Genomic DNA, 12,591 nt, shown 5'->3' on the forward strand with positions numbered 1-12,591 from the left:
CTATGGTCTGATGAAACCAAACTGGAACTGTTTGGTAGAAATACAACTTGTCGTGTTTGGAGGAAAAAGAATACTGAGTTGCATCCATCAAACACCATACCTACTGTAAAGCATGGTGGTGGAAACATCATGCTTTTGGGCTGTTTCTCTTAAAAGGGGCCAGGACGACTGATCCGGGTACATGAAAGAATGAATGGGGCCATGTATCGTGAGATTTTGAGTGCAAACCTCCTTCCATCAGCAAGAGCATTGAAGATGAAACGTGGCTGGGTCTTTCAACATGACAATGATCCAAAGCACACCGCCAGGGCAACGAAGGAGTGGCTTTGTTAGAAGCATTTCAAGGTCCTGGAGTGGCCTAGCCAGTCTCCAGATCTCAACCCTATAGAAAACCTTTGGAGGGAGTTGAAAGTCCGTGTTGCCAAGCGAAAAGCCAAAAACATCACTGCTCTAGAGGAGATCTGCATGGAGGAATGGGCCAACATACCAACAACAGTGTGTGGCAACCTTGTGAAGACTTACAGAAAACGTTTGACCTCTGTCATTGCCAACAAAGGATAAATTACAAAGTATTGAGATGAAATTTTGTTTCTGACCAAATACTTATTTTCCACCATAATATGCAAATATAATGTTAAAAAAACAGACAATGTGATTTTCTGGATTTTTTTTTCTCAGTTTGTCTCCCATAGTTGAGGTCTACCTATGATGTAAATTACAGACGCCTCTCATCTTTTTAAGTGGTGGAACTTGCACTATTGCTGACTGACTAAATACTTTTTTGCCCCACTGTACCTAATAAGAATATAATCACCCTCGGACGCGCAATGCTTATTTCCAACAGCCTTCCTTCCTAAGAATCAGCCCTTCCGTCGTGTAGAGAGACGTTGTGTTACACTCCAAGGTGTTCCCCAGGTTGCCTTTCCTGAGCTTCGATCTTCCGGCTCTCGTTTAGTAGTTCTTGGAAACTACTCTGCATTAGGCCTTCAAATTGGGTATGGGGTGTAGAGAGATGGTGTGTTCCACTCCAAGGTGTTCCCCAGGTTGCCTTTCCTGAGCTTCGATCTTCCGGCTCTCGTTTAGTAGTTGTTGGAAACTACGCTGCATTAGGCCTTCAAATTGGGTATGGGGTGTAGCGAGAGGGTGTGTTACACTCCAAGGTGTTCCCCAGGTTGCCTTTCCTGAGCTTCGATCTTCCGGCTCTCGTTTAGTAGTTCTTGGAAACTACACTGCATTAGGCCTTCAAATTGGGTATGGGGTGTAGAGAGAGGGTGTGTTACACTCCAAGGTGTTCCCCAGGTTGCCTTTCCTGAGCTTCGATATTCCGGCTCTCGTTTAGTAGTTGTCGGAAACTACGCTGCATTAGGCCTACAAATTGGGTATGGGGCGTAGAGAGAGGGTGTGTTACACTCCAAGGTGTTCCCCAGGTTGCCTTTCCTGAGCTTCGATATTCCGGCTCTCGTTTAGTAGTTGTCGGAAACTACGCTGCATTAGGCCTACAAATTGGGTATGGGGTGTAGAGAGAGGGTGTGTTACACTCCAAGGTGTTCCCCAGGTTGCCTTTCCTGAGCTTCGATCTTCATGCTCTCGTTTAGTAGTTGTCGGAAACTACGCTGCATTAGGCCTACAAATTGGGTATGGGGTGTAGAGAGAGGGTTTGTTACACTCCAAGGTGTTCCCCAGGTTGCCTTTCCTGAGCTTCGATCTTCCGGCTCTCGTTTAGTAGTTGTTGGAAACTACGCTGCATTAGGCCTTCAAATTGGGTATGGGGTGTAGCGAGAGGGTGTGTTACACTCCAAGGTGTTCCCCAGGTTGCCTTTCCTGAGCTTCGATCTTCCGGCTCTCGTTTAGTAGTTCTTGGAAACTACACTGCATTAGGCCTTCAAATTGGGTATGGGGTGTAGAGAGAGGGTGTGTTACACTCTAAGGTGTTCCCCAGGTTTCCTTGCCATTGCTTCGGTCTTCCGACTCTCGTTTAGTAGTTGTAGAAAAGTACACTGCATTAGGCCATACAAAATGGGTATGGGGTGGAGAGAGATGGTGTGTTACACTCCAAGGTGTTCCCCAGGTTGCCTTTCCTGAGCTTCTATCTTCAGGCTCTCATTAAATTGTGGTTAAATGGAACAACTGCATTTGGCGTACTAGTTGGTTTGGGGCCTACTATCGGTGTCTGCCACTCCTTGCTGTTCTCCTCCACTGAACAAAGCTGTGCCGCCTGTTTACTACGGTTGCCAATTTTGAACTGCATTTCGACTACTTACTGATTTGGCCCTACTCTCTGTGTCAGCCTCTCATTCCAGTTGTCCTCCACTGCAATGCCCCCTGGTTATTCCTGTGTTACCAATTTTGAACTGCATTTAGCCCACTTTCTTCTTTGGGCCTATATCTGTGTTTCCACTTCATCGTGCCCATTGCCCAGCCAGTGATAGATGAGTCTGCTGGTACATTGACCCATAACGCAACATTCCCCGTGCACGCTACACAACAACATTGTGACCCTGCTGAAAGTCAGGTTGCTCTTCCCGCATACCATACCACCTTACACGGGGACAAAGAGGAAGGTGCAGATGAAAGTGCAGGTTCCTTCATCAGGTGGGGGGAGGAATACTAGTTGGCGACGTCACTGGCACAGGGCCTCTCATAGTACGCAAAAGTGTTGCTGCCGGTGGGAGGCGCCCCCGCCGTGCAAACACACCGCTGTACTTTGAGGGGCCCTGTGCCAGTGCCAATGCCAACGAGTGGGCCCCCCCTGCTTGCTCAGGTTCACAGCACTTGCAAAGTTGAAATACTTACCTCTCCCTGCTCCACTGCCGTGACGTGGTCCAGATTTCCTGGGCCCACTAATTACTTGAACCAGCCCTACCCCCCACAACTTTAGCCAAATGACCCCCAATTTCAAATGCCTTCCAATTATTATAAGGTAAATTACGCTTGACAAGCTTCATTAAGAAGAATGGATGGTTTTGACATTAAAATGGCCACTCTAGGTGTTTTCCTGGCCCCCACTCACTGCCGACTATGCTGCCCCATTGACTTGCATTGGGTTTCGTGTTTCGGTCGATCCCGACTTTACGTCATAATCGGCCGATTTCACTCGACCCGACTTTGGACATAGTCGGGTTTCGCAAAACCCGGCTCGACTCTAAAAAGGTCAAGGTCGCTCAACTCTACTCAGTGATAAATTGAATGTACTCATGAGTGTAATGGAGCATTCGGCAACATCATTCACTACGATTCTTCATTGTATGTGACCCTGAACTGTCTGACACCTCTTCTGTCTCATGTCTTTACTTGATTCCCTTGATTTGACCTTTGCATTTCCCCTGGTCAGATCTCTGGCTTCTGATTCACTCATTGTCTTCGCCTCTCTGGCACTGACCCGGCTTGAGAAACGTTCAACCTTCAGCTCAATCCACCAGCACCTACATATTCACGGAAGCTATGGGCTTCTGCAATGAAGCTCAGATCTCTTTAAATGGATGAAAGGATGTTAAGGACCTGTTAATCAGAGTGGTCTGTGCCAAATCTGGCAGTGGAAGCCCTGTTGGAGATCAGGGTTTCAAATAATAGCACTATCATTGTGTCTGACGCTTAGTTCGGACTGGATGATCAGAGTGTTATAGGTAATGTGGTGCCATGGTTCGGTTCATTGATGGAGCTCTCCAGCCAAAGATTACCTTAACTGGCTCCTGAGTGGATTGATTGAACTAGTGTCAATGTGTTGGCTTAGTGATGTAAGTATTAATTTGTCATGGTGAGCACATTTATAATATTAATGTTATCTTATGTGGCATAGGGGCTTCTGCTCTTCCTACCGGCTCAGGGCACATATGTAATTACTAAATCTGGACTTCATATCATAGTCATCAGCCATCATATTGATAAGAGATTAACTACAAAAAAACGTATTTCAATCTGGAGGCCCCAAAACTTGCTCCCAGAAATGTGTGATCGACCTATTGTTGGGAGATCCTTCAAGGAAATTACCTAAATATATCAACTCCTATTTCTTGCAAAATCTTGTTTTACAGCTACTAAAGTACATGAAGAGAGTAAGGCTGACACTTACCAGTGGGAGAGAGCTCTTTTTTGATGAGAATGGAGACCCTCCCGCAGTCTATGACATTGTGAACTGGATGCAAGGACCAGATGAAGCCATAAAGAAGGTCAAAGTAGGAAGTTACGATACCACTGCTTCTAGAATATTTACCATCAATTCAAGTGCTCTATATTGGACTGGTGAAGGCCAGGAGGTGAGACTGGTGGCATTGCTAAATGTCCTTTAATTTTTATGATATAATCATAATTTAATAATAGTAGATTTATGACATGAATAGGCACAGATTATGTGGTGTAGGAAAGTTGAAGATACCATTATTAGAGATTTAGACACTAGTAGATATCTAGTTTTGACTTTCCTTTCCATTAGGCACCTGCTTCCATCTGTAATCCAAGGTGTCCTCTTGGTCATCGAAAGGCAAGCATGGAAAGAGAACCCATCTGCTGCTTTTATTGCATTCCTTGTCCCCAAGGAGAGATCTCCAATCACACAGGTAAATACAATATACCAAGTTGTATAAGTAAGCCATTGAAGTGTCAATATCTTACATGACATCTTGACGTCATGAGTGTTCATGTAGGCTAACAGAACCTAACCTTTGAAAAGAAAAGAAATATAGCAGCAAAAGATTTAAAAAAAACAAAAATATCACTAACTTCTTCAATTACTTGACGATCCAGCACAGAAGCATGGGCAGCCCTCCAAGATTCGTATTTATAAATTTCTGGCATGTGATTATTGGGACCAATTACTGGTCTCAGTGGTCATGTGCTGTGTAACTGGTATGACCGCTTACCAGTGGGCCCCATGATATGACTGATTGTCTGCAGGGGTCAATTGTCCCAGGAAGACCATTGGAATTGTTGTGCTGGATCAGTGAGGATTACAGAGTTGGGGTTTTTTTTGTAATTGCGTTTTTTCTTGGATAAGTCTGTTACATTTGAGAAGAAAGGAGGCTATGTGGGTATATGTCTCTTCATTAGCTATGTGGGTATATGACTCTTAATTAACTAGTTCATTTGTTCCTGCGTTTTAGATTCAGCCAACTGCCACCAATGCCCATGGAATCAGTGGCCAAATGCAGAGAAGTCAAGATGTCTTCACAAAGCCATAGAGTTCCTGTCATATGATGAAGTGCTAGGTTCAACCTTGGTGTCTATCAGCCTTGCTTCTTCTTTAGTTCCAATTGCCATACTAAAGCTCTTCATCCGACATAAATCCACCCCTATAGTCAAAGCCAATAACTTCTCTTTAAGTTGGCTTCTCCTGATCTGTTTGTTCTTCTGCTTCATCTCAACTTTATTTTTTATTGGCTACCCAAATTCAGACAAGTGTCTCCTACGACAGATATCATTTGGAATTGTCTTCTCTCTTTGCATCGCTTGTATTTTGGCCAAAACGCTTATGGTTGTTTTTGCTTTTTTGGCCACTCAACCTTGTAGTAGACTTCAAAAGTTCTCAAAGATCAGTTTTTCTTATATTCTCATTTTCATCTGTTCTCTCCTACAATGTGTATTGTGTACCTCATGGCTAGTCTTAGCACCTCCATTTCCACAGTACAATGTTCATGACCTACCTGGTGTGATTATTGTAGAATGCAATGAGGGATCCGCGGTGGCTTTCTGGTGCATGCTGGGATATCTCGGACTCTTGGCTTTCATCAGCTTCTTTGTTGCTTTTGTAGCTCGAAGACTACCTGATACTTTAAACGAGGCTACTTATATAACGTTCAGCATGTTGGCTTTTGTTAGTGTGTGGATGTCCTATGTACCAGCTTCTTTAAGTTCACGGGGAAAATACACAGTGGCCATGGAAGTTTTTGCCATATTGTGTTCAAGTTGGTCTCTAGTCATCTGTTTGTTTCTCCCCAAATGTTTCATTTTATTGTTACGACCAAATGTTAACACTATGACGCATGTAAAGATAAGAACGTAAAAGAGAAATACAATGCCAAAAATGGAAAATGAAGTGTTTGATGGAAACCTTATGGTTCTTGGCTATAAGTATTGAGTAAAGTTACTGTAGAGCAAGCAGATTTAGAGGATCCGATGCATCGGCCACGTAATTAAGCCAGGCCAGATAATCAAGATAGCCATGGATGCTGTCAGGCAATAGGAGGTACCCAGGGCTCCCATTTGATGACTAGTTTTGAACCAACTGTAGTATTGAATTTTAGTGTACTGTATGCATTTTAATAAATTGTTCTGAGATGCCTATTTTAGTTCCATGATACCATGAGACAGAGTACTACAGAAGTGCACACCTAACTTGTAGGACACCATTTCACATTAATCCGGTTATATTTAGGTCTATTAATTATTACCAGCCTTAATTGGTTACTTCCTACCCACAGAATAGGAAATAACATACTGATCACTGGGAGGGTCCAAAGTCTAGTCCTGGACCCCAAGTGATCTTTATGAATGTGCTCTAAAAACGGGAACAGAGCCCCATCTTTAATGGAACGGTGATGTGCATGTTTGACCGACCCCATTTATCGTCTATGGAACCCATATTTGAGATGAGTGAAAGTCGCAGCAGTCAGACCCCACTGCGTATAGGTGAAAACTTTGAAAGATGTGAAAAACCTGTTAAAGAGAAAGGGATCCTCTGTTAAGGATCTTCATTTTTTGACCAAATTAGAGAGCAATTACGAAGAGTACCTCACTCTTTAGCTCTGGAGGACCTGTCCTGTCAGCCATCACAAAGGCAAGCCGATGAGAGGAATGGTAAAGTGCAATGAAGGGAAGCAAAACACTTACTGCCAGGTTTCCCATAAATTAATGGTGATTGCTGGGAGTGGGCAAAGGGGACATTTTTAGATTGGCTTATTCTTAAAGATTGTGTCTAACAAGTCAGGATTGTCCAATGCGCAAAACCGCTTTAAATGGAGTGTGTCAGGACAGAAAGACTGTTCAAACAAAGAACAGGCGCTTAGCACACCTTCGGCGTGACCAAAGGTCCAGTGCTCATTACCACCTACTTGCTGTTTCTCTATCTCTGTCCCCCTCTATTTTGATTGGCAGCTTTGGCTTTATAAAATCAAAGAAGAATGGAGCTGGATGGAAAACAAGTAGGTGGGAAGATGCTCTAAGCTGTATGGTCACACCAAGAGTACACCGAGTGCCGATACGTGGTTCGAACAGTCATTTTGTGCAGACAGACTCCCCTTAAATTCATGAAGGCAACTAAGCAGCTATTAGCTTGCCTTACATTGCTGGAGCCAACAAAGACATTGGCACCAGTAGTTGCTACAGAGGGATCATTGGGGTGCTCTATCGCAAAAGTGATTCAACAGCTCCTTGCTCTATGATATGGGCATCTCAAGCTACAAGAGCAAGATTAGCCGTGGAAAGTGATATCAGCATCAATGGAAAATTATAGAGAAATCATTCCAGCCATGGTACCTGTAGGTCTGATAAGTACTAACATCCTTTGCTGCCAAATATTGGATCATATAGATCCCGTACCTCTCCCAAATGATCTGCAAATTAAATGTACTTTCCAAATAAAAAAAAAAGGAAAATACATAGTACGTGCAAAAAGTCTGGCCCGCACTGAGTGTAGTATTCACATTAGTCCCTCAAGTCATCAGTTATTGTATGATAATCAGAATTTCAGGAGGTTCTGAGAGACTAATATTATTCCGACATTGGCTCTTCTGTAGATGTTTTCTGTAGATTTTACTGACAGCTGCCCAATTCATATGGCATTTGCACTCGGTTTTTGTCTCATTCTTAAAGTTTTTCAACTGTTTTTTATTTGCATCTTATTCTTTTAATTTGAGCCTATTCTGAAGTCCATCTTATATTTGTTCTCCTGTTTTTTATGTTCTCCATTGTCATCTCAGTTTAGGTTTTCCAATTGTTTTCTCATGATTCAGCATTTGTGACTTTTCCAGCCTTCCCCCTCCTAGAGTTATTTTATCTACACAGTTATTTGGGAGCAATTTTTTGCTCCATTTTGTGAAATGTACAACTTTTTGTGCTAAAAACACTCAAAAAAGGTTTAAAGCAAACCATTAATACACTTTTTTTTACTGTGGGCAAAATTTATGAACTGTGTCCAATTTTGATGAATTTGTCACAAAAACTACAGTAAATACCATAAGGCAAAAAAAAAGAAAAATGACTTAAAAAATATTACAATAATGAATGGTCTAAAAGAAATGCCAGTTAATTTTCCCATTGTCACGAGGCAGAAATAGGAAAACAGGAGATGAGGAATCTGGGCCCCTGAACTGCCCCTCGGGCTAGGGGAAGCCATGTCTTTCCTTAACTTGGGGGTACCCTTGAAGGTAGGGAGGCCCAAGTCACCGACCTGTCCCTGTCTCCTGTTAAACCCTGAACTAAACCCCCAACCCCCACCCCAGGAGGTGAACAGTGTAAACAGCACCACAAAGCAAATAAACAGGAATAAACAATATAAGAGTGAGGGGAACACGATACCAAAAGGTGAATGCACAAACTGCAAAATAACAAAACTCAGAACTTAGCTTGTGCACACCGCTGCAGACTCCACAACAAAGATAGCACAGCAACTGAGCTCCAAACACCAGACTTGGCTGACACCAGAGAGCTGCTACTGCGAGGTTGGTCTCCTGAAAGGAACTGTATAACCAACGGTCAGCTGATGCACCAGTATGGAATGGACAAGCCAACTGTTAGGTGGATTTATAACTGGCTTAGTGATCAGACCCAAAGAGTGGTCATAAATGGCTGCACTTCCAGTTGGAAGAATGTCTCACGTGGGGTACCACAGAGCTCTGTCCTGGGCCCTGTATTGTTCAACATCTTTATCAATGATTTAGATAAAGGAATTGAGGGTACACTGATTAAATTTTATGAAGACACAAAGCTAGAAGGGATAGCTAATACTAGAGAAGAGAGAGGATTCAAAAATATATAAATAAACTGGAGCAGTGGGCAGCAACTAACAGAATGATTTTAACAGGAAAAATGCTAAGTACTACATATGTGCAATAAAAATGAAAAAAGCATATGCAGAATAGGAGGAATAGGGCTAAGCAACAGCACATGTGAAAAAGACATGGGTATACTAACAGATCACAGACTGAACATGAGTTAACAGTATGATGCAGCAGCAAAAAAGGCAAATACAATTTTGGGATGTATTAGTAAGGGGGATGACAGTACCACGTGTACCTGCGTGCCCGGTCTGGAACTGATAAGGCTGCTTCCCTGTTCCCTGGGGAAAACAATAGCGAGATGGACCAACCTTCTGACTGTGGGGGGCGGAGGCATATAAAGGAGAAAGCGCGCACAGCAGAGGGGAGCTTGATGCCAGTACGCAGTCAGGTGAGCGGTGCTCCCCATCCTCCCCACAGAGTACCGGAGCCGCGACAGGCTGCATTGAGAGGGTTCACTGCCATCTGTAAATGGACCACTGTGCTGATGGAAGCTGGGCACTCAGCAGCAGCTAGAGAGAGAGGAGTGCTCCATCTTCAGAGCACCGCCATTGTTCAGCCTCGCTCTCGAGGTGCCCCACCATCGCTGACAGAGACTGTGAGGAGAGACGAGCAGTGTGCCCATTGCTCACCACAGAGTGAGATATTGAACATTCTGGGCTAGTGAGCACTGCATGGATGCTCCCAGAGAGAGATCAGGTACAGAGCCCAGCCGGAGAAGCAACACGCCAGTGGTTGTCGGCACTTCAGTCTTGTCAGAAACAGGCAGCGCGCAGTATAGAGGGAAAAGTGCAGTGCACCCACTGGCTGACAGAGATTGAGGTGCCGTGTGCTTCATGACCATGAGAGAGAGGAGTGCCAGAGAGAGAGGAGTGCTCCATCTTCAGAGCACCGGCATTGCTCAGCCTCGCTCGTCGAGGTGCCCCGCCATCGCTGACAGAGACTGTGAGGAGAGGCGAGCAGTGTGCCCATTGCTCACCAGAGAGTGGGGTGTTAAACATTCTGGGCTAGTGAGCACTGCGTGGGTGCTGTCAGAGAGAGATCGGGTACAGAGCCCAGCTGGAGAAGCAACACGCCAGAGGTTGTCGGCACTTCAATCTTGGCAGAAACAGGCAACGCGCAGCATAGAGGGAAAAGTGCAGCGCGCCCACTGGCTGACAGAGATTGAGGTGCCGTGTGCTTCAGGACCATGCAGCCTGTCGCGGTTACAGCACAAAGAGAGAATCGAGTACTGGATAGACTTGAGTAACCCAACTTACCAGCACATACTTTCCCGCTCAAGGGAGACTCTGACTTTGCCAGGGTATATTTGCAGAGCCATGTTGGGCTCGTACAGAACTGTGGCCCACACCCTTGTCAGCCACTGCAGCCTATGGTCTAGGGGTAGCTGAAAGATCCAGAGACCAACCGCTGCCACCAGAAGACGAGGCACTGTTGTCTACAGGAGCCCACTAGAAAAGAGCCCGCACCTGCCATAGTCAGCGCTATGAACTTCATCGTCTGAGTGACTACCGACTTGTTAACCGTATTCTCCAGAATCACCATTACCTGATTCTTTATTCTTGAACTCTACATGTCCTTTTGCAATTTTAACTGTTTATTCCCCTGTTAAACCCTTTATCTCCCTACATGGAGTATTCCCTGTTAAGTAAAGTTGTTACCCTTGCTCTGCCTCCTGTCTGTCACTGAATCCCGCAACCTGCTCACATTTTAACAGAAGCATACAGTCTAGATCACGTGAAGTCATTATTGCCCTCTAATCCACTTTGGTCAGACCTCATATTGAATATTGTGTGCAGTTTTTGGCACCACATTTTAAAAAAGGCATCAACAAACTGGAGCAAGTTCAGAGAAGAGCGACCAGAATGGTGACCGGTCTACAAACCATGTCCTATGAGGAACGGTTACAGAATTTGGAAATGTTTAGTTTGCAAAAAAAAGACTGAGAAGGGACTTAATAGCTGTATACAAATATCTCAAGGGCTGTCACATTGTAGAAGGATCATCTTTATTCTAATTTGCACAAGGAAAGACTCAAAGCAATGGGATGAATCTGAATGGGAGGAGACACAGATTAGATATTAAAAAAACTTTTTGACAGGGTGATCAATGAGTGGAGCAGGCTGCCACGAGGGGTGGTGAGTTCTCCTTCAATGCAAGTCTTCAAACAGAGGCTGGACAGACATCTGTCTGGGATGATTTAGTGAATCCTGCTTTGCTAACCGGTAGGGCATCATCTCTAACGAGATTAGTCTAGCTATGTGTGCGTTCAAACCCTGTGTACGCGGATGCGAGGCTAAGTACTTCCTTTTTCTAACCATAGTCTCATGTAGGGTGAGCTGGACTGGAGAGCTGGAGATCGTGGAACTAGCGGGGGTGCCGGTGGACATGGCAGACTGAGAGACGGTGGGAGATGGTATTGTTGCCACCGGTGCCCTAGATGCAGTGTTTCCTACTACGAAACTGGTGATTCCCTGACCCTGACTGCTTTGGCCTGGCAAAGAAACCTGCACAGATACTGCAGGTGGTGCGGAAAATGGTGGCCCTACACTGCCGGAAGGGATGTTGCGTTGCTGACTAGCTTCATTGGCCGAGGGTGCTACAACCTTAAGGGACGTTTGGTAGTTAGTCCAGGCTTGCAAATGCATGGTGGTTAAATGTCTATGCATGCAACTTGTATTGAGACTTTTCAGATTCTGTCCTCTGCTTAAGGTAGTTGAACATTTTTGACAGATGACTTTGCGCTGATCAATTGGATGCTGTTTAAAAAAATGCCAGACTGCACTCTTTCTAGCATCGGATACCTTTTCAGGCATTGCAGACTGAGCTTTAACCGGATGGCCACGCTGTCCTCCAACAGGTTTTGGCTTTGCCACGCGTTTTGGGCAAGATACGGGCCCGGCAGATGGAACCTGTTGCGATGTTGATGCCTGCTGCGGCCCCTCCTCCTCCGCTTCAGAACTGCTGCCGCCTGCACCCTGTTCCCCCAATGGCTGCTAATCGGGGTCAAGAACTGGGTCATCTATTACCTCTTCTTGTAGCTCGTGTGCAACTTCGTCTGTGTCACCGTGTCGGTCGGTGGTATAGCGTTCGTGATGGGGCAACATAGTCTCATCAGGGTCTGATTCTTGATCAGCACCCTGCGAGGGCAATGTTGTGGTCTGAGTCAAAGGACCAGCATAGTAGTCTGGCTGTGGCTGTGCATCAGTGCACTCCATGTCAGATTCAACTTGTAATGGGCATGGACTGTTAACTGCTTCACTTTCTAAGCCAGGGACGGTATGTGTAAAGAGCTCCATGGAGTAACCCGTTGTGTCGCCTGCTGCATTCTTCTATGTTGTTGTTTTTGCTGAAGAGGACAAGGAAGCGACTTGTCCCTGACCGTGAACATCCACTAACGACGCGCTGCTTTGACATTTACCAGTTTCACGAGAGGAGGCAAAAGAGCTAGAGGCTGAGTCAGCAAGATAAGCCAAAACTTGCTCTTGCTGCTCCGGCTTTAAAAGCGGTTTTCCTACTCCCAGAAAAGGGAGCGTTCGAGGCCTTGTGTAGCCAGACGACGAACCTGGCTCCACAGCTCCAGACTTAGGTGCAATATTTTTTT

The 12,591-nt window shown here is 45.0% G+C and overlaps 1 protein-coding gene across 1 annotated transcript in view; it reads left to right on the top strand.

Annotated features, from left to right (window-relative positions):
* Positions 1-5,995, top strand: part of LOC138674708 (extracellular calcium-sensing receptor-like) — an 87,414-nt gene extending 81,419 nt beyond the window's left edge. The window contains exons 7-9 of the mRNA XM_069762524.1: positions 4,032-4,253; positions 4,430-4,553; positions 5,097-5,995. Of these exons, the coding sequence (XP_069618625.1) occupies positions 4,032-4,253; positions 4,430-4,553; positions 5,097-5,995 (1,245 nt within the window). The remainder of the gene's footprint in view (positions 1-4,031; positions 4,254-4,429; positions 4,554-5,096) is intronic.
* The last annotated feature ends 6,596 nt before the right edge of the window (positions 5,996-12,591 follow it).

Source organism: Ranitomeya imitator, chromosome 4 (genome assembly GCF_032444005.1).
Source record: "Ranitomeya imitator isolate aRanImi1 chromosome 4, aRanImi1.pri, whole genome shotgun sequence".
NCBI lineage: Eukaryota > Metazoa > Chordata > Amphibia > Anura > Dendrobatidae > Ranitomeya > Ranitomeya imitator.